Source organism: Barbus barbus (genome assembly GCF_936440315.1).
Source record: "Barbus barbus genome assembly, chromosome: 20".
Classification (NCBI taxonomy): domain Eukaryota; kingdom Metazoa; phylum Chordata; class Actinopteri; order Cypriniformes; family Cyprinidae; genus Barbus; species Barbus barbus.
This window is the reverse complement of record NC_136748.1, coordinates 18,972,353-18,998,600: the sequence shown is the minus strand read 5'-3', so window position 1 is coordinate 18,998,600 and position 26,248 is coordinate 18,972,353. Positions and strand designations below refer to the sequence as shown.

Sequence of the window (26,248 nt, the reverse complement as noted above, 5' to 3'; positions counted from 1 at the left end):
ATAATCAGAGCAAAAAATAAAGGGAAACAGATGTAGGATTAAGACACTTCGAAAAATGACCTTGTGGTAATAAGAATATTGCATATCACAGTTTCATATCTATATTTAGAAAGTCTGTTAATAGCAGGAGTTTTATTACCAATTGTAATTGTAGTGTGTTCATAAAAAGCTGACAGTAAGGGGTGCTGATCAGACACCTGTACTGCACTGCAGGCGCGGGGATGGAGGAGCTGCTGGTCGAGGAGGTACAACACAAACTCTGCGCTACTCAAGTAAGTTTATCCTACTGTATTTCATTGAGGTTATTCATTATTTCACACCAAGAATGTTATGAAAAGGTAAATATAGAACGTTTTATGAAACTGACATTAGCCAAACCTTTTCCAATCATCAGGCAGCCACTCGAGTGCATGTAAGAGATTACAAACATAAAAGTAAAATAAGAGGTCCTAATAAATAACTAGATAATTTACTTTATTTTCTTCATGTGTATATTAATCCACATGTTATTGCTGTGCTCAACTTTCCAATAACTTGAGTGATTTATAGTGTTTTTGTTATGTGCTTTGTTTGTGTCAGGTGGAGCAGATTCCAGGCAGGGTGTTCTTCTGCAGCAATGCTGATCTACAAACCATGACCCAACTCAAGTCAGCAGAGAGGCTGTTTATCCTTCTGTGCAAAGCTGAACCTGTCTCACTTCCCAACAACCCAGGTGAGTATGAAGGAGAATTCACTGTTCTGATTGGTTGAAGACAGATGACACAATAAAGAGTAAAGAAAAAACTTTAGTTTACAAAAATCTGCTTGTTCAAATAATCACTGCCCATCCTGTCATGAGAAAATGTTAGTGAATGTACTGTGAACCTTCGAGCAAGTCTTATTTGCATTAGTGAAATCACACTTCAGTCAGCAGGTTGTGAGAAACTTTAGTACATCATTTGCCTGCATTCAAGAGATCAGAACTAGTGTACTACATTATTCTTAAATGCAGCCCATTTTACTGATCTCCCCTTTTATTGTTTTAATAGCAAAGGCAGCTGCTGTTATAAAGCAGAGAGTTGTGGGAGGTCCAGACATTTGGAGGCAGAGCTTCCTAACCTGGACAGCCCTGCAGCAAGAGCTTCAGTGCAGCCAACAGCGTGGACAGAAGAGAAAGAGAGAGGACGAAGAGGAGAGTTTGCACACACTATCCTTCAGACTGAGCTGCCGCTGTAGTGGAGTCATTGCCCGCTCTTATACCTCTCAGGTGTTTATTTTGTAATATTGTTTTAATGGTATTGTTATGCAATATCAATTTCAATATTGTCACATCAATTGTAATGAAAATGTAATATTTTTTTTTTTAAATAATCCTTTTCATTAGGTCTCAAATTTGGACACTATTATATACTGATGAAAATATTAATCCATCCATAAACCCAACTTATTGTGTTTCTGTTTGTATGTGTAGAGACTGAGTCGTATCATTGGGATGGCCATCAAAGAAGATCTTGGAAGGTGGACCTAAGAGAGCCCGTTCTTGAGTTCTTGATTATTTCACACTCAAATAATAAAATAAAAAAGGCATTAAGTGCATAAACACACACTGAACCACGGGCATTCAAATGTTATGCATAAATGCATGCAAACAAACACTACATACGCACTGATATGTTTACAATTATAATCACTTTAGCTATGACTGTTTAAATGTTTCTGTTTTGGTTGTCTCTTTGTGTAAATAGGTGAATGTGTATTTAAGCGATGACCATTGCATTGTAGGCATTCCTCTCTTGAAGTAAGTATCTCTCCAAATAACATTTGAAAGTCTATCTATTTATGATCTAATACAGTGTGTGGTTTCTTCAGTCATCCTCTGGCCAGTCGATCTTATATGAAACACAACGGGTTACGTTCACACACATGGTAGAATCATTAAATTAGCAGCATTGACAAAGCATCTCTAGTCCCTTGGAGTGAGGGGGGGAAAGTATTCGTACCTGACAAGTCCTTATCTGGACAAACATATTAAGAATATACAATGGGGAAAATAATTTAAAAAACAGCATACAAATGTTAAAAAAAGATTTACATTTTAGTGAATCAAATGAGTATTTGATCCCCTACCAACCAGCAGGAATTTTGGCTTCCACAGATTGGTTATGTGCAAATGTGGAACACAGATTAGTCCTGTCACTTTAAGAAGATACTCCTAATTACAGCTTGTTGTGTGTTTAAAAGACACCTGTCCATAGAATCTGTATCTTCCATTTCAATCTCTCCACTACCATGGACAAGACCAAAGAGCTGTCAAAGGACATCAGGGACAAGATTGTAGACCTACACAAGGCTGGAATGGGCTACAAGACCATCAGCAAGAAGCTTGGTGAGAAGGAGACAAGTGTTGGTGCGATTATTTGGAAATGGAAGAAATACAAAATAACCATCAATCGCCCTCGGTCTGGAGCTCCATGAAAGATCTCACCTCATGGGATAAGGATGATCATGAGAAAGGTGAGGGATCAGCCCAGAACTACAGGGAAGGAGCTTGTTAATGATCTCAAGGCAGTTGGGACCACAGTCACCAAGCAAACCATTGATAACACACTACGCTGCAATGGACTGAAATCCTGCAGTGCCCGCAAGGTCCCCCTGCTCAAGAAAACACATGTACAGGCCCGTCTGAATGAACCAATGAACATGTAAATGATTCAGAGAAGGCTTGGGAGAATGTGCTGTTTTCAGACAAAGACTATAGAATACCTGAATAATTGTCTTAAAGAGACTTTGGTTCAGATGAGACCAAAATTGAGCTCTTTGGCATCATCTCGACTCGTCGTGTTTGGAGGAAGAGAAATGCTGACTATCACCCCAAGAACACCATCCCTACAGTCAACCACGAAGGTGGAAACACGAAGGTGCTTTGGGGCTGTTTCTCTGTTAAGGGTACAGGACGACTTCACCGCATTGAGGGGCCAATGGACGGGCCATGTACCATAAAATATTAGATGAGAACCTCCTTCCCTCAGCCAGAACACTGAAGATGGGTCGTGGATGGGTCTTCCAGCATGACAATGAGCCAAAACATACCGCCAAGTAAGGCGGCACGATATTGGAAAAAACTTGCATTGCGATATTTATTTTTTCTGCAATATATATTGCAATATGAAAAAAAAAATTCACCAGATGATTTGAATATCTCTATTTAAAAAAATCAATGATTGGGGTGATTTTATAGGTGAGTAAATCAGCATAGAAAATAAACAAATTACAACCATAGCTAATTATAATAGAACAAAGATACAAAATTAAATAAACTGGTAAGTGTAACAGTATTCAGGTATAGAAATGTAATTTTCAAATGTAAATAACACTGCATAGTCTTAATTGTATAAATTAAATCTAATAAATTTGTGTTAAAGCTACAAAAGTGATTTTTCTCTTGTTTTGTTGTTTGATTAACATATTCATGACATAGAAAACAGGAACATTAAACTGCTGTGAATATAGCTACTGTTACACATCCATTTTCGTTCTCAGTTGTTTACCTTCACCTAAGCCATAAGCAACTGTGTTTACAAGGATACTTGCAGAGACATGCATTTTTACATAATTGTGCACGTATGTATCATTTCAGGCACAATTTGATGCGGAAGTGACCGGAATTCAGTGTTCACATGCATCTGCGTGGCTCTTACCGTGTTTACACCTGACGTGCAGGACGCGACAAAATAGTGTAGAACCCATAATCAGTGATGTTGTCTGTCTACACTGGACAAGTGAAAATACACATTCAAATATATAAAGTCAGTAATCATAACTTCAGTCAGTTAAAACATCATAATCATGATCTTTAAAGTTTACAATTAAGTTTTGCAAGCACCCAAATACAGGTGCAGGCAGTGATGGAGAGATGTGCATACGAGGATAAGTCTTGAAGATATAAAGTGAATAAATTAGTTGTCATCAGCGCAGAAACCATAATCCACTTACTATAAATAATTGTTATTAATTAAATTTACGTTTTGCCCTCATTCAGGTCCTCGATTTACCCGTGCCATATAGCATATGAATCAGTTGTCCAAAAGAACTAACGTTAGTTTGGTTCAGACGTGCTGTGTCAGTCATAGTAGGCACTGTTCGCTGAATCACGCATGTGCAGTATCATCAGATCATCGGTTCTCAAAGAAACGGTTCTCGGTTCAGTGTACTGGTGATCCGAAAACCGTTGCAACTGATTCTTGACTCGAGAACGAGAACCGCTCTAACTGGCACACTGCACGCGCCACAGCCATATCACCATGCAGCCCAAGACTGGTTGTGTCCTGGCCAAATTCCCTCCACTGGCCCTTATCAATCATGGCCTCCTAGTAATCTCCATCGACTTGATTGGCTCTATCACTCTCTCCTCTCCACCTGTAGCTGGTGTGTAGTGAGTGTACTGGCGCCGTTGTACTGTGGCTGCTGTCGCATCATCCAAGTGGATGCTGCACACTGGTGGTGGTTGAGGAGAGACTCCCAAATGATTGTTTAAAGCGCTTTGGGTGTACAGCAATATACAATAAAAGCGCTATATAAATGCATCATTCATTCATTCATTCAGTGTATCAGCTGCTCTGCTTGTGCTCATCATCAGTTCGCAGCAGTGTCTGCGTGTGAGCAAAGGAAACAATCAGTATAAATATAACGATCAGTATAGGCCTACTAAACATCGCACATCCTGCGATGTGATATCAATGCTGAAACGATATATGGTGCAGCCCTACCGCCAAGGCAACAAAGGAGTGGCTCATGAAGAAGCACATTAAGGTCAAGGAGTGGCCTAGCCAGTCTCCAGACCTTAATCCTATAGAACATCTGTGGAGGGAGCTGAAACTTCGAGTTTCCAAGAGACAGACAAGAAACCTTAAAGTCCATGTAAAGTGATATTAAAATATGTTTGGGTGGGAAGTGTGCAATCTGTGATCGCGTGCAGTTGCCGACGCTCGCTAAAGCATGCAATCGCTTTGTGGCTGTTTTATCTGTTTCACTTTCGCTTTCGAAATTGATCACGTTCAGCAAGGAGGGGAGAGGGTGGAAAGTGGGGGGCACAGTAACTTGTTTGGGGGGGTACGGCCCGCGAATGCCCCCCCCCCTTGGCGCCGCCCCTGGAAAGCGGTACAGCTCACGTTTCTAGATACAAATTATGAACGCTCCATGTTTTTAAATTGCATTTATTCTGCCACATATTGATGTCTCTGAGCTAAGACCCGGGTATCCATTCATCCTAGAACCGTCCCTGCCTAGAATCTGTATATCTAACATCACAGACATTCAAAAAGACAAACTAAGAACTTGACCTCTCAACAGTTATTATAGTGTTAGGAGCGGGGTCACACTTGGTGGCTCCATTGCGTCATCGAGCCACCATTTTAGCCCCGCCCCAAAAAATCCTGAACACAGAATTGGTGAAAAACTGTAACGGTTTAACTCCACACTTAAGTATAGTTCAGCGTCTTTGTAATGTGTTTGAGCAATACATTTCTAACATTTGTAATGTGTTTAGAAACAATGTTCAGAATTCTCTTTACACGGACTTTAATGATTTAGAGAGGATCTGTAAAGAGGAGTGGACCAAAATCCCTCCTGAGATGTGTGCAAACCTGGTGACCAACTACAAGAAACGTCTTACCTCTGTGCTTGCCAACAAGGGTTTCTGCACCAAGTACTAAGTCATGTTTTGCTTAGGGATCAAATACTTATTTGACTTACTAAATTATAAATAGTTTTTTAACATTTGTATGCTGCTTTTTTCTGGATTTTTGATATTCTGTCTCGATCAGTTAAAATAAACCTACCATAAAAATTATAAATCCTTATTTAGTTTTTTTTTTAAGTGGGCAAACTTACAAAATCAGCAGGGGATTAAATTATTATTTTCCCCACTGTACATTACCGTTTAAAACACTTGTACTGCTTAATATTTTTGTGGAAACGATGATAAAAAAAAATTCCGGATATTTTGATGAATGGAAACTTCGAAAGAACAGTGTTTTTATTTGAAATAGAAATCTTTTGTAACATTATGAATTATCTCTTTACTTTCACTTTTAATTAATTTGCTGAAAAAAGCTATGAAACTATAGCTTTTCATAGTTTCTGTGCTCTTCTCTCTCATTCTCTCTCCACAGCTGAATGGTTGTGTGATTTTTGACCCAATGTGTGGAGTTGGTGCTGTGTTGTTAGAAGCAGCTCAGGATTATTCAGTACGTAAACACATATGACATACTCTAAACTCCACATGCAAATTTTCACACACACCATTCACATCTGACTAACTGTATACATTGTGTTACATACAGTATGTAACTGTATACATTGCTGTATTTCTAGGCATGGATACAGACTTGTCGCAGTTGCAGAAAGCTGCAGAGAACGTCAAAGCATCTGGAATGGAAGGAAGAGTGCAGCTACTTCAGTCTTCTGCCATGGGTTTGGACAAATTCTCCTCTTTCATCATCTCTGACCCCATTTAGCCTACTTAAATTTGTTCTATGTGCATGTGAACACTAATAAAATGAGCTGCAAACAGGGTTTTGTGATCAATTCAGAAATTTGTGTGACCATATTGTTAATGTTCATGCTATTGCATCATAATGCCGCCTAACAGCAAAGCACCGCCTTGCTGCACTAAAACTTGGGCTTTAAAGGAGTAACTCATCCAAAAATTATAATTTGATGAAAATTTACTCACCCTCAGGCCATCCAAGATGTATATACATTTCTTTTTTTCATTAGAACAGATTTGGAGAAATGTAGCATTACATCACTTGCTCACCAGTGCATCCTCTGCAGTGCCATCAGAATGAAAGTCCAAACAGTTGATTAAAACATCACAATAATCCACAAGTAATCCACACAACTCTAGTCCATCGGTTTATGTCTGGTGAAGTGAAAAGCTGTGTGTTTCTAAGAAACAAATCCATCATTAAGGGGCATTATTTTAACCTGTCCCTTCTGGCCAAACACCAGACCATAATCCTCCTCAGTAATGCTTCCTCCAGTGAAAATACATCCTCTGGTGTTTTCTCAAATCAAAATCCACCGTCATATTTGTTTAGAACTGTTCTGTATTGTTTTCACTTGTAAACAGTGTTTGATCTGTATTTCTCTCTTGTTCAGACAATATGACTTTTCCCTGGAGAAAACAATGCTATTGGATAGAGGACGTTTGTTTTAGCCAGAAGCACCGGTTTGAAGTTACAGTAAAACATCTTAATGATGGATTTGTTTATTATAAACATGTAGCTTTTCACTTCATGAGACATTAATTGATGGACTGGAGTCAAGTTGTGGATTATTGTGATGTTTTCATCAGTTGTTTGGACTCTCATTCTGACGGCACCCATTCACTGCAACTGATCTGTTGGTGAGCAAGTGATGTAATGCTAAATTTATCCAAATCTGTTCCAATGAAGAAACAAACTCATTTACATCTTGGATGGCTTGAGGGTGAGTAAATTTGCAGCATTTTTGAGACACCAATTTGTGTATGTAACACACAGTATATAAATAAAAAGTTGTCTCTTTTTTCACCTTTCACCTTTTTTTGTCACCTTGTCTCTTTTTTCTGTTGCTCAGAGATCCCTCTTGCAGATGGGGCGGTTGATGCTGTGGTGTGTGATGTTCCTTTTGGCAGGAAGTTCAGCTGCAGCTCTGACATGCCAACTGCACTGCCACGCTTACTGGGAGAGATGGAGAGGTCTGTTTTAGGAGTATATGTTTATAACTTCTCTACGAATACCCGTGCTTTTGGGCTGTAGATGTATAGTCAATGTGTTTTTCTTTCTTCAGGGTACTTCGTGTTGGTGGACATCTTGTTCTGTTACTGAGTTTGCAGCTTTCTGCACAGCTTAAGAAGACAATTTGCACACAAGAACACAATCAAAATGTAAATTCCTTAGACACAAATAATATTCACACTGATCCCTCAAACACATAAAATGAAATCCCAGACACACCAAAACCCTTAATATTTCACAAATCAAGCTCTGAAATGTCAAATAAACCGTTATTAATTAGCTCATTACAAGCACAGAGGTTAGTCTGGGAAGCACAGACGCATTTATATACAACTACACCAAAATACACTCAAATACTCACACTGAAATGTGGATTATCAGAATTTGCAACATATGAGCAAAGTGCTAATAAAATCTATTTAAAATATCATCATATTGTTTTTCATTAAAAATAACTTGGTTATTTTTGGTTATAAAATTACAAGTTCCGTTCATTGTAATGCAAGTGAGAGTCTTGTTTGCACAGTATTCAAATCAAGTTTGTTTGTTGAGTTTATGATGATGATGATTTTTTTATTTTTTTATTTAGCAAGTTTTTATTGGATCTTTGTTTCTCATATTTGCCGTATTTGAATTTCTAATATTGTAACGTCATCAATAGTAATTAGACTTTATAAACAGTGTTATTTTATCATTATTTTTGTACTATTATAGTATTTATTATTATTGAGAATTAGCTTTAACTTTTATATTTTATATCTAGTTATTTTAAGTAAGTAATAAGTAATTTTGATTTGCTTTTAATTTAGTTTTTGTTTTTTAACATTTCCATAGGCATATTTTATAATGTAGTTTTAGTCATTTTAATACTTCTAAGTTTTTTTTTAGGTTTGTCATCTAATATTTACATTTTATTTAGCTTTATTTAAATTACTAAATTTAAATTTTAAAATGTTAAACTTTATTTATTTATAGTTCTTGATATGTTCCTCTTACAAAAACTTGTCCAAATGTTTAACAATGGGTTAAATCTATTTCATTATAATCTCAAACTGTTATGTTTTGCTTTAAATGTTTTGCTTAAAAAGAATGCTAGTTACCTTTCTTTAAAAAAAAAAAAATCACTTGGTATTTTGCGGTCTATTAAAATTACATTGATACATTTTAAGCGTGGTTTACGTTTTCGAGTTGTTTCTGGTTTATTATGTGTAATGTTAGAAATGTCTCCATCCTCAGTTTGTTTGTGTTGTCAGGCAGTCGCATTGCGCATGCGCACAGGAGGCCATGTTGTTGTAGTTCGGTGGAACTGGACCGTCATATCCCTCTGTTACTGTATGTCTCTGCGATCATCACCCCCCTCCCGTTTTTGACATCGGGGACACGTAAATAAACCGGAGGGCGCAAACGGTGACTCGCACAATGAATTTAAGCCTGGATCTGTCGCGCAGGAACCCTCAGGAGGACTTTGAGCTGATCCAGAGGATCGGGAGCGGAACCTATGGGGATGTGTACAAGGTAAAGATCAACTGGGTCTCAGAACCTAGCAAGCTACCTACCTAGACTGCATTTTTGGGCATCATATACGCTTTTAGAATGCTCTTATACTGTCAAAAAAATGCTGTCTAGGTAGACAGCTCACTAGGGATTAAGACACTGCCACTTAACTGACCGATGTTACTAGTGTATGCGGGAGACAACAGATGTGTTTTTATGCTGGACCAGAGTGTATCTGTGTTTTGCTGCAAATTTGCCACTCGGATATGGTGTAATATCCTGAAAGGGTGTAACTTAGAGAATTTTGTTTTCATAATGCACAGGGCCTAGCAGGTCTATTTCACCAGAGCAGTGCAGGGCTGTCAAACTCAAAGTCCTGCATCTCTTTATGTGACATAAACAAAGGCAAGAATAGACCAATATGTTGCAGAGAGGTTGTGCAGTGGCAGATGGTCACTACTGAGGGCTGTTGCAAGGTGTTTCGGATCTAAGGGGGAGGGCAGTTGCAATCATGGTCTTAAGAAACATTAAATGTGTCCTACTTCCTTTGGTGACAGGAAGTGGCTGAACTTTAAACTGCAAGTGTGTCTGTGTGAGTGTGTTTGCCCACAACTATGTCCATCCTGTTTGTTCGTAATTGTTCCCTCTTCCTGGGGTTTTACAGTGTGCAGTTTTACTGTGCGTGGATGAGAGTGTGTTGGGTGAATGCCATGTAATTCACACACACTCACTCAGTCAGAGCCTTGATGTAGGAATTGAATGGGTTCATCTTGACATGTCTGAAATGTAGGACCTTAATAACTAAACCAACAAGCAAAATAGTTTTCTGCCAACTCTACTGACAGTAGACCTGAAAGTGGGCCTCAGCTCTACCCAGCGGTGTGAAAATATGATGTGGTTTCACAAATTCCCTGGCAGCGTTTGCCCAGGTTTACATTTATAGTCAGTTATAAAATCTGGTTGATTCTTGCAATATAATTTTGATTGCTGACATATGTTCCTCCTGATTAGATTCATCAATTATCTATTTTAATAAAGTAGAAACAGCCCTGAGCTTATTTATTACAGGACAGTGAAATGCCTCACTGCGATCAGAGAGGCACTGTGTGTGTGTGTGTGTGTGTGTGCGCGTGCATGTGAAAGTTATTTGATGTTCTCCTTGTACTACTTTTGACAGCCATCACTGTGCTGTGAACATCAATACACACATTTCGCCAGCAGCAGATAAAGTGTTGGAAATCTCTCTCTTTCTCTTTGACTCTGATGACATCATCCTCACTTCTGTTTGGCAGACAGATGTCTCTCAGTTCGGTCTTATAGATGAAGCCTTTGTGAGTGTGTTTGTGCTTTAACTTGTGAGAGAACATGCAAAATACTGTGTGTGTGTTTCTAGAAAATCCTGTAAAGCACTCTACTCTTCAAAAGTTTGGAGTCAGTAAGATTTTTAAAAACATAAGTAAAAACTTCAATAATGTGAAATATTTTAACAATTTAAAATAACGGTTTTCTATTTTAGTATATTTAAACATGTATTTTATTCCTGCGATGGCAAAGATGAATTTTCAGCAGCCATTACTCTAGTCTTCAGGGTCACATGATCCTTCAAAAATAATTTGAATATGTTGATTTGTTGCTTAAAAACATTTCTAAAGCACCAAAGTTGTTGCATAATATTTATTTTTATTTTTAATTTGTGTGTGTGTGTGTGTGTGTGTGTGTAAACTGTGATAAATTTTTTTCGCAATGCTTTGAAGAATAGAAAATTCAAAAGAACAGCATTTATTTGAGACACCGATGTCTGTCAGCTTTAATCAGTTGTTTGGAGCAGATAGATCTCTTATTATGAGTCAGATCTATATAACAGGTATAATCATGTTATTGCGCAACTTTTGGGCTTATGGACTCACAACTCTTATGCTTTCCATTTCCAGGCTCGTAATGTCAACACTGGAGAACTGGCTGCTATCAAAGTCATCAAACTAGAGCCAGGTGAGCCTTCCTGCACACACTGTGCTGCTTAATCACCTCTAGGTAGTGCCCTATCACTGTCAATCTATACTTGAATAGTTAAATATTACAACTGTGTTGTGTTCATGCATTGTAATGGTGTGACTGTGCATGCATTTTAAATACAGGCAACATGTTCACACACTTATTAGTGAACACTTATTATTAGTCTGTTTGCACTTTACATAATTCATTACTGAATTCTTTTGTCAATTGATTTTTGCAGGAGAGGACTTCGATGTGGTGCAGCAGGAGATTATTATGATGAAAGATTGTAAACACTCAAACATTGTTGCATATTTTGGCAGTTACCTCAGGTACATGTACACACATGCAGTCAAACACAAGCTCTGGCTTCATTTAATATGTTTTATACATTTTATAATGTAGCAAAAGCTTTTGGTTGGACATTTCAGCAGTTTTCTTTAGCACCACATCACCGTTCAAAAGTTTGGAGTCACAGCAAAGATTTTTATAATCTTACAAAAGATTTCTATTTCAAAGAATCCTGAAAATGCATTTCCACTGATGTGTATTAGGCAGTAACTGTTTTAAACACTGACTATGTTTACATGGACATCAGTAATCTAATTATTTACCTTATTCTGAATAAGACAATATTATGATTAAGGTGTATACATGAGTTGCTTTTAGAATATTCCTTTCATGTTCCTGTTTTACATGTTATAGTACACACGCCAGTGGTCAACCGTTTGACGGCAAACAAAAGAGCATGGCTTTAACAACGGCGTCGTGTGTTTGCACGTATAGCATGACAAATAATTAACTGCACTTGAAGCTTTCAGTAAATTAAAAATTAAACACCCAAAACTGTATCTGGCATCATAACGAAGATGAACTACATGTTTATATGTGAAATTCTGGGTTGGATGTCGGATGGCGTTGTGTGGTGACGTAATGACGTGTGCCATTAATCGATCAATGTACTATAACATGTAAAACAGGAACATGAAAGGAATATTCTAAAAGCAACTCATGTAAACACCTTAATCATAATATTGTCTTATTCAGAATAAGGTAAATAATTAGATTACTGATGTCCACGTAAACATAGTCATTGAAAATAACAAAATAAAAATGTCACCAAATATTAGAATGATTTCTGAAGCATCATGTGACTCTGAGGACTAGAGTAATGGCTGCTGAAAATTCAGCTTTGCCATCACAGAAGTAAATTACATTTTAAAATATAAAATGGAAAAATAGAAAACAGTTATTTTAAATTGTAAGAATAGTTCACACGATTACTGTTTTGCTGTATTTTCGGTCAAATGAATGCAGCCTTGATTAACATAAGAGACTTCTTTCAAAAATATTTAAATATCTTACTGACCCCAATATTTTGCATATTTGATTTCTCTCTTTTCAACTTTGTTGATATTTTTACTACCTGGTGAAGTACATGCCACAACCCAATTTATACAAGCACCACTTTTAAGCTGTTGTGGCCAGAATTGGTCTGACAAGACTTGATAATTGATGTCTTAATATCCCTGTTTCAGGAGAGATAAATTATGGATCAGCATGGAATACTGTGGTGGAGGCTCACTCCAGGATATTTACCATGGTAACTATTGTCACCAAAACAGGAGTTTATTATGCATTTATCATGTTGAGCTGTTCAGCATTATCTCTCATATAAATGTATATCTATCTATTTCAGTTACTGGGCCATTGTCAGAATCCCAAATTGCGTATGTATGTCGGGAGACCCTGCAGGTATATACATGCACATTTACTAATGTTTAAAAATACTGATATGTGACAGTTTCAATTGATTCAAGTGGTAATATGGCTTTTGGTGTTTATTTCAGGGTGTTTACTATCTCCATAACAAAGGCAAGATCCACAGAGATATAAAGGTACAGACTGGACGTCAAAACACAATTAAATCTCACTTGAAGGAGGCCATTCCACACAGTGTTGACATAATTAGCACTCATGTCCCACTTGACAGATATTATGCAAAAGGTTTTTTTTTTTTTTTTTTTTTTCTTCTGAAGTCTGACAAAGATTAAGTGTTTTGTTTTCTTTTGGAAAATGCTATTGTTGACAACATGGAAATATCAGGAAATTTCATGAAAAGTCTTGTAATTTTTAAGTTTTTTTTAATGAACTGGTTCAAGAATCGGTCTATAATCAAATAGTTATCCAGCCATCGCAAATGACTAGGATTGTTTCAAAGACGTTGTAATTTGTTGTTATATCACAGTTGCTCACTGTGGCTCTTCTCTTGCTTTATAGGGTGCTAATATACTGTTGACGGACAATGGCTACGTTAAGCTAGGTAAGAAAACACTTTGTGTGAACACCTTGGGAGTTTGCATTTAATAAGAATACCACCTTCACACTTGCTGTCTGTCTCTCTCCAGCTGATTTTGGTGTTTCAGCTCAGATATCAGCCACTTTAGCAAAAAGAAAGTCCTTCATTGGAACTCCGTATTGGTATGTCAGTGGAAGGATTGTTTTAATAGTTTAATTCTAGTCATTGGGCTGTATGAATTTTTTTCTTTATATGTCTCTCTCTGCAGGATGGCACCTGAGGTGGCAGCAGTTGAACGGAAAGGTGGCTATAATCAGCTGTGTGATATTTGGGCCGTGGGCATCACAGCCATTGAGCTGGCAGAGTTGGAGCCTCCAATGTTCGACTTGCACCCCATGAGGTGTGTGCCTTGTACTGACTTAATGTCACTATGTATGTTCCATCATGAGTTGTTTGTTGCTGCACATGTAATGAATTAATTTAGTAAATAATACATATCACACAGGACACCTTCTGTATGTTGACACTCTAGCTTTCTCCTGCTTTTCAACAGTTGTTGTTTTTTGTCCATTCTGCTTTGTTTCCCCTTCTCAGAGCACTTTTCCTAATGACCAAGAGCAGTTTCCAACCACCTAAGCTGAAAGACAAAGTAAAGTGGTAAGGATTTGTAAATGTATATGATTTAAAGTACAGTTCATTCAAAAGTGTGGGGAAGGTAAGGTTTTTTTAAATGTTTTTTTAAAGAGGTCTCTAACACATACCAAGGGCATTTATTTTTTTTAATATACAGTAAAAACAGTGATATTGTGCAATGTTATTGAAATTTTAAATTTTAATATAGTGTCACATTTACTTTAGAAATGATTTGCTGATTAATATGCTGATTTGGTGTTTTTACAAATTCACATAATTGATCACATTTCTAACTTCACATTTTCAACTTTTTATTTTTAACTTGAACTTTTTTTTGTGGTAAAGAATATTTCCCATAATATCACTTTATGATTGAAAAACACGCTCATTTGTTTTGTTTTGGCTCATGAAGGACAAATAATTTCCACCACTTTGTGAAAATTGCTTTGACCAAAAATCCCAAGAAGAGACCGACGGCTGATAGGTTACTGCAAGTAAGATCTGCCCTTCCTTTAGAGAACATTTATGATTGGCTCCAGTTATCCACCATCATTCAGTAATTTTTTTTTGCATCATTTCTCTCTTTTTGTAGCACCCATTTGTTACCCAACCGCTTAGCAGGACTCTTGCCATTGAGCTACTGGACAAAGCCAACAACCCTGACCACAGCACACACAGTGATGCAGAGGAGGATGACATTGACCCAGAGGTGATGTCATATATCTGACTCTTTCTTTACCTTTTAACCAATGGGAAACCATGTTAGGGCTTTACACTGAAGCTCTGATCTCTAATTGGTTGTTTCTTTAGATGTAGATCCTAAGAGAGGGCAGACAGTTGGCTCTGCCAGCTGCCAGGTACAAGTGTGTCCAGTTACCCATGCTGCAGTGTGCATATGCGATTGCGTGTGTGTATGTGAATGCATGAGAGTTTATTGGTTTTAACACATAACGGCAGTGGCTTGCAGTGTTGTATTGAGGAAAGATTAGGGACTTGTAACAGATATTCAGAAAATGTATGTATGTACTGTATGTAATTAAGCCGTTTTAGCTTCAAGTTTAAAAACTTTACTTGTGGTCTCTGTGTTTGCAGTCTCCCGTGTCTGTTCCGCATCGAATCCGCTCAACTAGCAGGAGCTCACGAGATGGAAAGACTCTGTCTGAGATTAACTGTAAGTCATGTCTCAATTAGCCTTTGACTCGCTGAACCGAAATAAGCACAAGAATTCTCAGCCTACTTAAAAGCACAGAGAGAAATTTGTGTGTGTGTGTGTGTGTGTGTGTCCCTCTCCTAGTTGATAAGGTGAAGTTCGACCCTCCTCTGAGAAAAGAAACCGAACCGCATCATGAGATGGTTTGTGACATTATGCCATTGATTTATTGCTATTTAGTGTCTTTGTTTGGATGACTTGTCTGACTGCCTTTTTGATTCATGTAGGATCTACCATTAGAGCCCCAAAGCATTCTGGGAAATAACAAGTGAGTGTGTGTTATGCTTTACTTGTAAGTTTATCAAAATAAGGAAAAGTCTTGACCTCATTAATCAACTAGTTGGCTGATAGATGAATAGGTAATCTGTCTGAATCCATTCCTAGTTTAAAATAACAAATTCTACTGAAACTCCTCGTCACCTGTACCGTTTCCATACTCGTTTGACTGCTAGCACCTGGTGCTGAGGCGAGGTGGAGTATATTATATATAATAGTATATATATAATAAATCAAAGACAATTATATATAAACAATTAAGAGAAATGAAGGTCTAAAATTAGTCGACTTCACTAATTAAATAGTTTTGTTGTTGGAGGAATATTTTAGTGTCACAACAAATATGTGTATTTTGTTTATATGTGTAAACAAGTTCTGTTTTGTCTTTTATTCATTATTTTTGTAGGAGTCTATTAAAATCTGTTGCTGAGGAGCTCAATCAAAGGTACAGCCCCTCCTACTATCTCTTTTGAACCTCTGTGCAATCTAATCACTTCTGCAGTCTCATCTCCTCTGCTTGGCACTGAGAAGCTCTTACTGCTGAGTGTGTGTGTGTGTGTGTGTTCTCTGCATTCTTCTCTGGCCGCTGTACCTTCTTAGCCTCACCCTCTTCATCTCTCTCAGGGGTCATGTGACACATTTAGAGGATGAGGAGGAGGATGAAGGTGATGATTTGCAGTAAGTGAGAGGAAGATGTAATGTGAGATGTGTATCATTCAAAAACACCTGTGATTATCCGTGACTCACTGTCTGTTAGTGTCAACCGGATGTGAGACTGAAGGATGCACCCGGTTTGTTTTGTAGTGTGTCTGGTTTGTAGTTGCTTGCTGGTGCACAAATGCATGATTGATCATTATTGCAATGCACATCATTATTTTTTAGTTCATGTGCCCTCATAATCTTTATTCAAAAACTTTAACCTCCCCTCACAACAACATTATCTTCTCTAATGTGTGCTTTGGTGCGAAGACTAGCCAATAAAACCTCCTCTACAGCAACCTGACAATGATCCAGTCAATTTCTGATGGGCAAAATCAAGTCCCGCATTACATGTTTGCTAGTTTGATAAGCTGTTTTACTCGGATATACATCATAATAGAGGAGAAAAGATGATCACAATTTACATTTCATGCCAACTTTAATACAGTTGCATATGCTACTACTTTTTTTTTTAAATAAAATCAGCATAGATTTTCCAATAGATTAACTTTGAAGGAGGAACCTGGGTTATATCTAGAGAGCAGAGTATCATAGAGGCTTAGGGCTGGGCTTTTTTGATTTGGAACAGTACGCAATGCAATTTAGAACACCCTAGAAACCACATAGCATTAGCAACCACCCAGGTCACCCTAGCATTATGCTAATGATATTTGCAAGAACAAGTACAACTCACATTTTCTTCAGAAATTAAAAAATTTAGTCTTAAAAATGCTGTGTATGTTGTAGTAATTTGATTCGACATTTGTTTTGGGTTTTTAATAGCCTGGTGATGAGCACAAGATACAGTAACACTTTCATTTCCAGTTAGTTTGAAGCTTTGAAGCTCAAAGTCCAAACTGAGGACAGTTGCAAATTGTGTTTTTCCTACTTGGAGTTTCCTGGAACTTCAAACTCTAAGAAGTTCAAAATATTCCCAAGCTCTGCTCTGGATTGGGTTGATTATGTGTATGTGAGCGTATTTAGCACTCAGTTTGTGTGTATTGTGTCCACATGACCATTCTTGCTTACTTTCTTTACTGTTTTTAACATTGCATATGAGGTCTCTTTCTTCATCTGATTGTATCCCTGTATGTGTTTCCACCTTTCAAAGAAACTGTGCTGTTGGTCCTTGCATCCTGGTTTTTTGTTACCACATCATGATTAGCACTAATATAAATCATTATAATGATTTTGTGTGTCTGTCTACAGCAGTAACTCCACTTCAACCATGAGGCCTAAAGTGCCACCTCCACTGCCACCCAAGGTAAAACTTACACACACTTTTCCTATGCAAGACATGCCTTCTGACATAATGTGTAACTCACACTCACATCTCTCTTTTTCCCTTAATCACTTCCTAGCCGAAGCTTCTGTCTCCCGGTCAGAACAGTACCGCCTCAGAGGGCAATACTGGAGAAGGGACCATTAAACGTTCCCCAACTTCTACAAGCTCCACCCCTCCTGTTCGGCCTGCTTCCTGTGTGCCCCCCAGACCGCCACCTCCTCGTCTGCCTCCACACAGGCGTAGTAGTCTAGGTAACAAACCATCTGAGCATGATCATCAGACAGAGCCAGCAGGGGATGATGGGATTTATAGGTTCTGGGAATGGCTTCATGCTGAACAGGAAGAACAAAGTAAGCTAAGCACCGCCCACTTGAGCGGTAGACAGCCCCGCAAATCTTCCTCTGTTCCTTGTGCTTTGAATACTAATGGCATTAGTTCAGTCACACAATACAGGCAGCTGTAGCTTTATTATAGGATAGTTGAGAGTTTTGTAGATGGGTCTGTGTGATTGTGTTGTTTGACAACCCAATTCACATAATATTTTATGCAAATAAGGTAACGATCATGCCCCAAAATGTAGCGCAGAATACACTTTGCACAGCATAAGTCTTTTTCATTGCCTAGTTATAGAGGATGTAGCAGACTACCTTAATCTGAGATTCATGGGTTGGTGGTTTTAATCACCAAGCTGGTGTTCAGCTGGTTTTAGCTGGTCTCCCAGGCTAAAAAGTTGTCAAAACCATATGTGACCAGGCTGGAAGACCAGCCAAACAACAATAAAATTGGGTAGTATTGCAAAATGGTATTTATTATCATATTTTTTTTTATTATCATAAACATGTGTATACTGTTTTTTTAGCAAATGAATCAGATGTCCTGCAACTTCTAGACCCCTGAATTACTAGGTTACTTAATTACCTCAATAACAGCTGCATAAAAAAAACAACCAAATTCTATGTACTGCTTGCTTTCTGCAGGTAGTATTAGTGCAAACATAATCAGGCATGTTTTTTTGTTTTTTTTTTAATGGGGGCATCTATAAAGAACCTAATTTACATAGGTGTATCATTGTTTTTGTGGTTTCAGTTTTCAAAGGACAGATGATATAATGTGAGTGTTTATATGCAGGTAATGGAGTTTCTGTCCAGGAGAATGGAGAGAAAGAAAAACTGGCCTCCCTTCCCTCACCTAATCTAACGGTATGGTTATTAGGGTTGTTCTAAGCCCTAAAATTAAATTATTAAACATTGTCTGTGCTACGGACAGGAGGAGATGCAGTAGATGTGAAATATATTGTCTGAGTAATCTGACTTTACAATTATTGCCCTGTGATTCCTATTCCCAGATTAAATGGGAAAACATAAATAGTTTGATTACAGAGTTGATCTGTTTGTCTTTTTGTAGCTTCCATTCAGTAAAGGCCTCCCACCGACCCCTAAAGTACATGTGAGTCTTCTCTTTATCTCTCCATCTTTCTCTATTTTTCCTTCTTTTTCACTTTCATACACACAAACATTGAAAGATGTATCAGCACACCTGTATTAACAGAAATGTCATAGCAACTAAATTTGGACCATTCAAACTCAGCTCTGCTGCCACAATGTTGATCTTCTGATTGATTGATGATCCGATCTGCTTGATCGGATCGCAGTGATCGCATGTTAATGCCAAGTGTAAACGCAGCCTTTGTTTCTGCTTTGCAGATGGGAGCTTGTTTCTCTAAAGTGTTTAACGGCTGTCCCCTAAAGATACACTGTGCCTGTTCCTGGATAAACCCAAACACCAGGGGTAACAAGCAGTTCATATAGAGCTCATGCATTCTCAAATCACATTCTCCTAAATTAGTAAATTGTGTTTTTTCAGCTTTATGAGCTTCCCTCATGACTCTTTTTCAGATCAATATCTGATTTTTGGTGGAGAGGAAGGAATTTACACCCTCAATCTGAATGAAATCCATGAGAGCACAATGGAACAGGTCAGGGCCTTTTTATTATGGCTTACTTTTGGCATTGAGGCTCAAAATTAAGACTAATTTAAGCAGGCTTTGCAATACAGATATGAAAAAAAATCATATAATCATATTTTTTTCAGCATTTCAAAATGCTAAAAATATAGAAGAATGTCATCGATATTTATAAAATGGATAATAAAAATTGCAAATTGATTTTATATGTTATCAATAATTATGTATTTGCTCTGAAAGGAAATAAGATGAATCATTATTTGAATTTTATTTATCTTTTATTTCATTGAATCACATACAGCTGGTTCCACGGAGGTGCACATGGGTATATGTAATGAACAACTGGCTGCTTTCAATATCAGGTGAGATAAAACCAATAAGGAAAAGATTTACCATGCATTTGAAGTACATTTTAATGTTTTAGCTTTACCATAATGCTATTCTATGCACATATATGGGTGTTTTCCACAGGTAAAGCATCTCAGCTGTACTCTTACAACCTGACGATGCTTTTTGAGCAAGCTCGACAAATGCAGAAGTTACCTGTTGCCATACCAACACACAAACTCCCAGACAAAATCATCCCACGGTATGATTCAGAATAATCTTTTTACTTTTTTTTTTATTTTTGTGTAGCTGTTTAGTCCGTTGTCATTTGTAATTAATTTTTTTTTTTTTTTACTGTAAATCCTGTTAAATCATATCATTTGTATTTTAGTGCTGTCATGTTAATGCCTTTCTTTCAGGAAGTTTACTGTGTCCAATAAAATACCAGACACGAGGGGTTGTCAGAAATGTTGTGTTGGTCAGTACAAATGCACTCGCATGCTTTTTATATTCTTATGTTTTGTGTTGAAATGCCTACCAAATTGTATGATCAGAACACTGCATAGTTTTTAGGATTTGCACATAAAATAATACATTGTTTTTATTATAAATGCAGTCAAAAATGAAACATGCTTTTATATGTGTTTGTATAGTGCGAAACCCATACTCCGGTCATAAGTACTTATGTGGAGCTTTCCAGTCCAGCGTAATGTTGTTTGAATGGGTGGAAGCCATGCAGCGCTTCATGCTGATAAAGGTAAGTAATAGCATAGAGAAATAACAAAGTGCATCCATACACAAGTCTACAATCTTGTGTATTTGTGTCTTTCCAGAGCATAGACCTCACCCTGCCGTGTCCATTAGAAGTCTTTGAGATGTTGGTGGTTCCTGAGCAGCATTATCCACTGGTATGTGCAGCCGTCAGTAAAGGAAGCCATCCTGATCAGGTGGTCACGTTTGGCACTGTTGATCCCAATGCCGCCAACCCAGCGTTCACAGAGTCCGGTCAGCATCAGAGTTTCACTGTGTCTCAATTCAAAATTTGACTTGGTTTGGATTGCCAAATAGAGTGTTGCTCTTGGGACTTGTATGAACCCTTGCTGTGTTGTGTGTTTCCAGAAACACCTCAAACATGTGTCATTCATGTGACTCAGCTGGAGAGAGATACCGTCCTAGTGTGTCTAGATCGTAAGTTATTTATTTTTATTATAATAAATCATATAATAATATGATTGTTTATATTTAATATAACACTCTGCTAATATTAAATATTAGAACAGTTTAAATAATAATTCACTTTTGTTTTATGTATATATTTAGCTATATTATTTTGAACAATTGATTATAATCATTATAATAGTATAATCAATTCCTATAAATATAGATAATGTATATAAATACATACATATTACAAAAAGTTCAATTATATAAATTATATTTTTATTATCATTATTGTTAATAAGAATAAACTATAATGCATATAATACAAATGAATTGTACTTAATATTCTCATCGCCATTTTATAAAACCACAGTTGATTTTTGCCACAGTTATAGCTATTTTTAGCTACAATATGATAAATCACATGCACATTAAGCTGTCTCCTGATACACAGTATCTCACAGAAGTGAGTACACCTCTCACATTTTTGTAAATATTTTAGTATATGTTTTCATGTGACAACACTGAAGAAATGACACTTTGCTACAATGTAAAGTAGTGAGTGTAAAGCTTGTATAACAGTGTAAATTTGCTGTCCCTTCAAAATAACTTGACACACAGCCATTAATGTCTAAACCGCTGGCCACAAAAGTGAGTACACCCCTAAGTAAAAATGTCCAAATTGGGCCCAATTAGTAATTTTCTCTCCCCAGTGTCATGTGACTCGTTAGTGTTACAAGGTCTCAGGTGTGTATGGGGAGCAGGTGTGTTAAATTTGGTGTTATCGCTCTCACTCTCTCATACTGGTCACTGGAAATTTAACATGGCACCTCATGGCAAAGAACTCTTTGAGGATCTGAAAAAAAGAATTGTTGCTCTACATAAAGGCGGCGTAGGCTATAAGAAGATTGCCAAGACCCTGAAACTGAGCTGCAGCACGGTGGCCAAGACCATACAGAGGTTTAACAGGACAGGTTCCACTCAGAACAAGCCTCGCCATGGTCGACCAAAGAGGTTGAGTGCACGTGCTCAGCGTCATATCCAGAGGTTGTGTTTGGGAAATAGACGTATGAGTGCTGCCAGCATTGCTGCAGAGGTTGAAGGGGAATAAGGAAGCCTCTTCTAAACATGATGCACAAGAAAGCCCGCAAACAGTTTGCTGAAGACAAGCAGACTTAGGACATGGATTACTGGAACCATGTCCTGTGGTCTGATGAGACCAAGATAAACTTATTTGGTTCAGATGGCGTCAAGTGTGTGTGGCGGTAACCAGGTGAGGAGTACAAAGACAAGTGTGTCTTGCCTACAGTCAAGCATGCTGGTGGGAGTGCCATGGTCTGGGGCTGCATGAGTGCTGCCGGCACTGGGGAGCTACAGTTCATTGAGGGAACCATGAATGCCAACATGTACTGTGACATACTAAAGCAGACACTGGGCCGCAGGGCAGTATTCCAACATGATAACGACCCCAAACATAACTTCAAGACGACCACTGCCTTGCTAAAGAAGCTGAGGTTAAAGGTGATGGACTGGCCAAGCATGTCTCCAGAACTAAACCCTATTGAGCATCTGTGGGGCATCCTCAAACGGAAGGTGGAGGAGCGCAAGATCTCTAACATCCACCAGCTCTGTGATGTCGTCATGGAGGAGAGGAAGAGGACTCCAGTGGCAACCTGTGAAGCTCTGGTGAACTCCGTGCCCAAGAGGGTTAAGGCAGTGCTGGAAAATAATTGTGGCCACACAAAATAATGACACTTTGGGCCCAATTTGGACATTTTCACTTAGGGGTGTACTCACTTTTGTGGCCAGCGGTTTAGACATTAATGGCTGTGTGTTGAGTTATTTTGAGGCGACAGCAAATGTACACTGTTATACAAGCTGTACACTCACTACTTTACATTGTAGCAAAGTCTCATTTCTTCAGTGTTGTCACATGAAAAGATATAATAAAATGTTTACAAAAATGTGAGGGGTGTACTTCTGTGAGATACTGTAGCTATAATGGTTTCTAAATTCACGCATTGATCTTTTTCTGTTGGTATTTGTCAGTACCTGCAGTGCAGATTCAAGTTCAAACAAGCATCTGCACAGGCTCTTTCATTTTCTTTACCCAGCAGTCCCAGCTCTAGCAAGCCATTATTACTCATAATTTATTTCTGTATTTTGCAGGCTGTATAAAGTTGGTGAATTTACAAGGCAGGTTAAAATCCAACAGAAAGCTGTCAACTGAACTTACTTTTAACTTCCAGATTGAGGCAATAGGTAAGAACTCAATTAATACATGACTGAGGTGGGGATTTCATTGTGTGCTTTGATTAATAATAATGTATTTGTCTTTTTCAAGTGTGTCTGCAGGACAGTGTTTTGGCGTTCTGGAAGCATGGAATGCAGGGAAGAAGCTTTAAAAACAGTGAGGTGTGTGTTGTGCCTTTGGTTTTCTAAATTCAACTAGTTTGGCTTTAGGAAACAGGTTATCAAAATAGCTTATCATACAAAAGTGAATTTTGATGGTTTAATGTTTCCATCGTGATGCACCACTGATCTAGATTATACATTCATAGCTCATAATATAGCTTTAAAGTGCGGTCACATTAGCCAAATTTTGTGGGCAAAACAAAGTCAAGGTCAATTGTCGACAACTGATGGTAACTGATGTTCTCTGCTTTAGATTACTCAGGAGATCTCTGATAACTCGCGAACCTACAGGCTGCTGGGTGCCGACAGGTGAGAGCTCACCAGAACACACATTGTACCTCCATGTTCAGCACAGTTTTTACAAACATTTTTCTCTCTTTCTCAGAGTGGTGGTGTTGGAAAGCAAACCGACGGAAGACCCTACAGCTCAAAGTAATCTGTACATCCTCGCGGGCCACGAGAACAGCTACTGACAACACAATGCCTTAACACACACTACATAATGCACGCTACAAAGTACATGTTCCTGAGACTTATACACCTCATTTTCATTTATGAAGCTACTGAACAAAACACTACAGAAAAAAAACATACTCAAAGACAGTTAAAATTAAACACTACAGATTTTAATACCAATTTTTTTGGTATGGTATGCTGCCAGCCCCTGGTACCTCGTATCGATACAAAATCGATACCTCAGTACAAGCAGATGTAGGTAGACCGTTTAATATGTGTGATAGATTCGCATAGCATGTAACGGCAAATCGAGTAATTTAAATTCATCTCCAGTAAGTACATTATATATCTTTTGGTATCATACAGGTTTAACTTTTTTTTTTTTTGTACTGCCAAACTGCGTGAACTTACCTTGATACACAACCATCAGTTCTGTGCAACTGAGATAACTAATGTGAAAACACAACAGTCTAGTACAAAAGTTGTCTGAAAGAGGACACAAATAACATGGCTTTTTATATCTGGCATGATATGCAGGTGTTTTAACATCTTGTTAGCTTTGTAGCTTTCAGTATTGCCCTGTAAACAGCTCCTCTCTGTCATGCTAATAACAGTTCACACAGAACGCATTCTCGCATTTAAAAATAGAAGAACACAAGAATGTGTTTACATAGAAAAACAATCAGTAGAATGGAACGCTAAAACATGCTCTGTGTAAACCAACTGTAAGTCTAACAAACTCAGCTGTATTTTCTTCTGCTTCTCTTTCTCTACATTTTCCTCTTTTGGCGTCCGCTTTTGTCATAAGGGTACAGTCGTATTAGTAAAATTTCTATGAAATTTTGCGTGTAAAAAAAGTCCATTGTGCATGTAGAGATACATGAAGCACTTTCATCAAAGTTACTTTCAAACCAAGCAATTTTCTGTTGGTCAGGGCAGTTAATTTTAACCCGATGTGAAATCTTTGCCTGAAAGTCTTTCACCCTAATGAGAAATTAGCTAAATAACTGTTAATGTTACTGCACTTTAAGGCTTCAGTAAGTTTTATGTCTCATTAGATCCATATTTCCTTATTAACAGCACAATAACAGACAGTGGAACCTTAGTGCAGGTGTTTCTGCTGTTTTGTAAATTATGAATGTTAATGATCTTATAGGCCATTCACACAGAATGCATTTTTGCATTTAAAAAATGTGTGACCCAGGGCAGTGGAATGGAAAAAAAAATGCAAGGTCTAGAGACACACTTAAAAAAAAAAAAAAAAAAATCAACCTTCTTTTAACTCGAGAACCACATTTAGGCTACGTTCACACTGCGAGCCTTAGTGCTCAATTCCGATTTTTTTTTCTCAGATCTGATTTTTTTGTATAGCTGTTCACATTGTTGTTTTAAATGTGGCCAACATCAGATTTACAGTGTGAACAGATCATGGTTCTGAAATGACCCACATGCGCAAAAGAACGATACAAACAGGGTTTCCAGATTTTCACAACAAAATCCGCCAATTGTTTCTCAAAACTAGTCCAAAACTAGCCCAATCATGTTCAGGGGGTAAATATCACGTTAGTGGGGCCGCGTGGGTTGTTTTTCACAAAGTTGAAAAACAACCCACGGCAACAGTGGAAAAAGTACTTTTTTTTTTTTTTTTTCAATTGTTTTTCCACAATTGAATTCCGCGTTGAAACTGGATTTGGCAACACTTGCGCAGCGCGCCGTCATAAGGAAGTAAACACGGAGGATATAAAGTAAGCGATTATGCGTTTATTTATGGCGTGATCTGCTGCAGAAGCCAGTGAAATTATGCGCAGGCAATATGAAAAAATAAAGACAAGGATGTGACAAAAGACAGCAGAGTTTTGAAACTGTTATGATACGAGCCCTCATGTTTTGCTTGTGGAGTTGTCACTGTATTACAAATGAGTTCTGACACGTCACTGTACTTCCACTGACTACCTTTCACTACTAGCTTGACAACTTTGGGTATGTAAAATCTTTTAAGTGTCTCTCGTCAGCGCGGAATTATGACGAATGTCGATCTAGCGTGACGTAAAAGCCGCATGAAATCCGACATGACCGTTCACACAGTGCAAAACATCTGACATGGATCGGATTTAGTACCACATATGGAAAGCCTCGTTCAGACTGTCAGCCCAAATCCGAATTTTGTGCAAATCCAATTGAAATCCGATCATATTTAGATAGTCTAAACGGCAACGAACTACATGACATCCGATTTTTGCAAATCCGTTTCGAGCTATAAAGTTACATTCGTATGGGG

At 37.9% G+C, this 26,248-nt stretch overlaps 1 protein-coding gene and 1 pseudogene across 5 annotated transcripts; both read left to right on the top strand.

The window, feature by feature from the left end:
• Positions 1-55: 55 nt before the first annotated feature.
• Positions 56-8,157, top strand: LOC306886737 (THUMP domain-containing protein 2-like; annotated as a pseudogene). The gene is made up of 11 exons: positions 56-63; positions 194-272; positions 580-712; positions 1,029-1,246; positions 1,451-1,524; positions 1,725-1,777; positions 1,849-1,905; positions 6,115-6,224; positions 6,321-6,450; positions 7,600-7,720; positions 7,813-8,157. The product of its transcript is annotated as a THUMP domain-containing protein 2-like (transcript).
• Positions 8,158-9,032: 875 nt separating this feature from the next.
• Positions 9,033-24,439, top strand: LOC306886253 (mitogen-activated protein kinase kinase kinase kinase 3-like). 4 transcript variants are annotated; one of them, XM_079443208.1, is made up of 33 exons: positions 9,242-9,275; positions 10,432-10,585; positions 11,186-11,243; positions 11,488-11,578; positions 12,785-12,849; positions 12,946-13,001; positions 13,097-13,144; positions 13,527-13,569; positions 13,655-13,727; positions 13,814-13,945; positions 14,140-14,202; positions 14,591-14,672; positions 14,771-14,887; positions 15,271-15,349; positions 15,473-15,531; positions 15,616-15,656; positions 16,071-16,109; positions 17,576-17,627; positions 17,725-17,998; positions 18,777-18,847; positions 19,053-19,094; positions 19,352-19,436; positions 19,544-19,623; positions 19,913-19,973; positions 20,083-20,200; positions 20,358-20,416; positions 20,592-20,695; positions 20,772-20,943; positions 21,058-21,126; positions 23,269-23,361; positions 23,444-23,514; positions 23,768-23,823; positions 23,900-24,439. In XM_079443208.1, exons 1-33 carry the CDS (start codon positions 9,259-9,261, stop codon positions 23,985-23,987), a joined length of 2,712 nt encoding a protein of 903 aa, XP_079299334.1. In that variant the 5' UTR covers positions 9,242-9,258; the 3' UTR covers positions 23,988-24,439. The 4 variants fall into 4 exon arrangements, with proteins under 4 accessions (XP_079299335.1, XP_079299336.1, XP_079299334.1 ...); XM_079443207.1 differs by having other exon boundaries at positions 17,573-17,627; XM_079443209.1 differs by lacking the exon at positions 10,432-10,585 and having other exon boundaries at positions 9,033-9,275; positions 17,573-17,627.
• Positions 24,440-26,248: the final 1,809 nt, after the last annotated feature.

Excerpts from the sequence above, each read along its gene's own strand:
- LOC306886253 (XM_079443207.1), top strand. Across the intron at positions 19,974-20,082 it reads CTGGCTGCTTTCAATATCAG|GTAAAGCATCTCAGCTGTAC; the intron begins GTGAGATAAAAC and ends TGTTTTCCACAG. Across the intron at positions 20,417-20,591 it reads TTGTCAGAAATGTTGTGTTG|TGCGAAACCCATACTCCGGT; the intron begins GTCAGTACAAAT and ends GTGTTTGTATAG.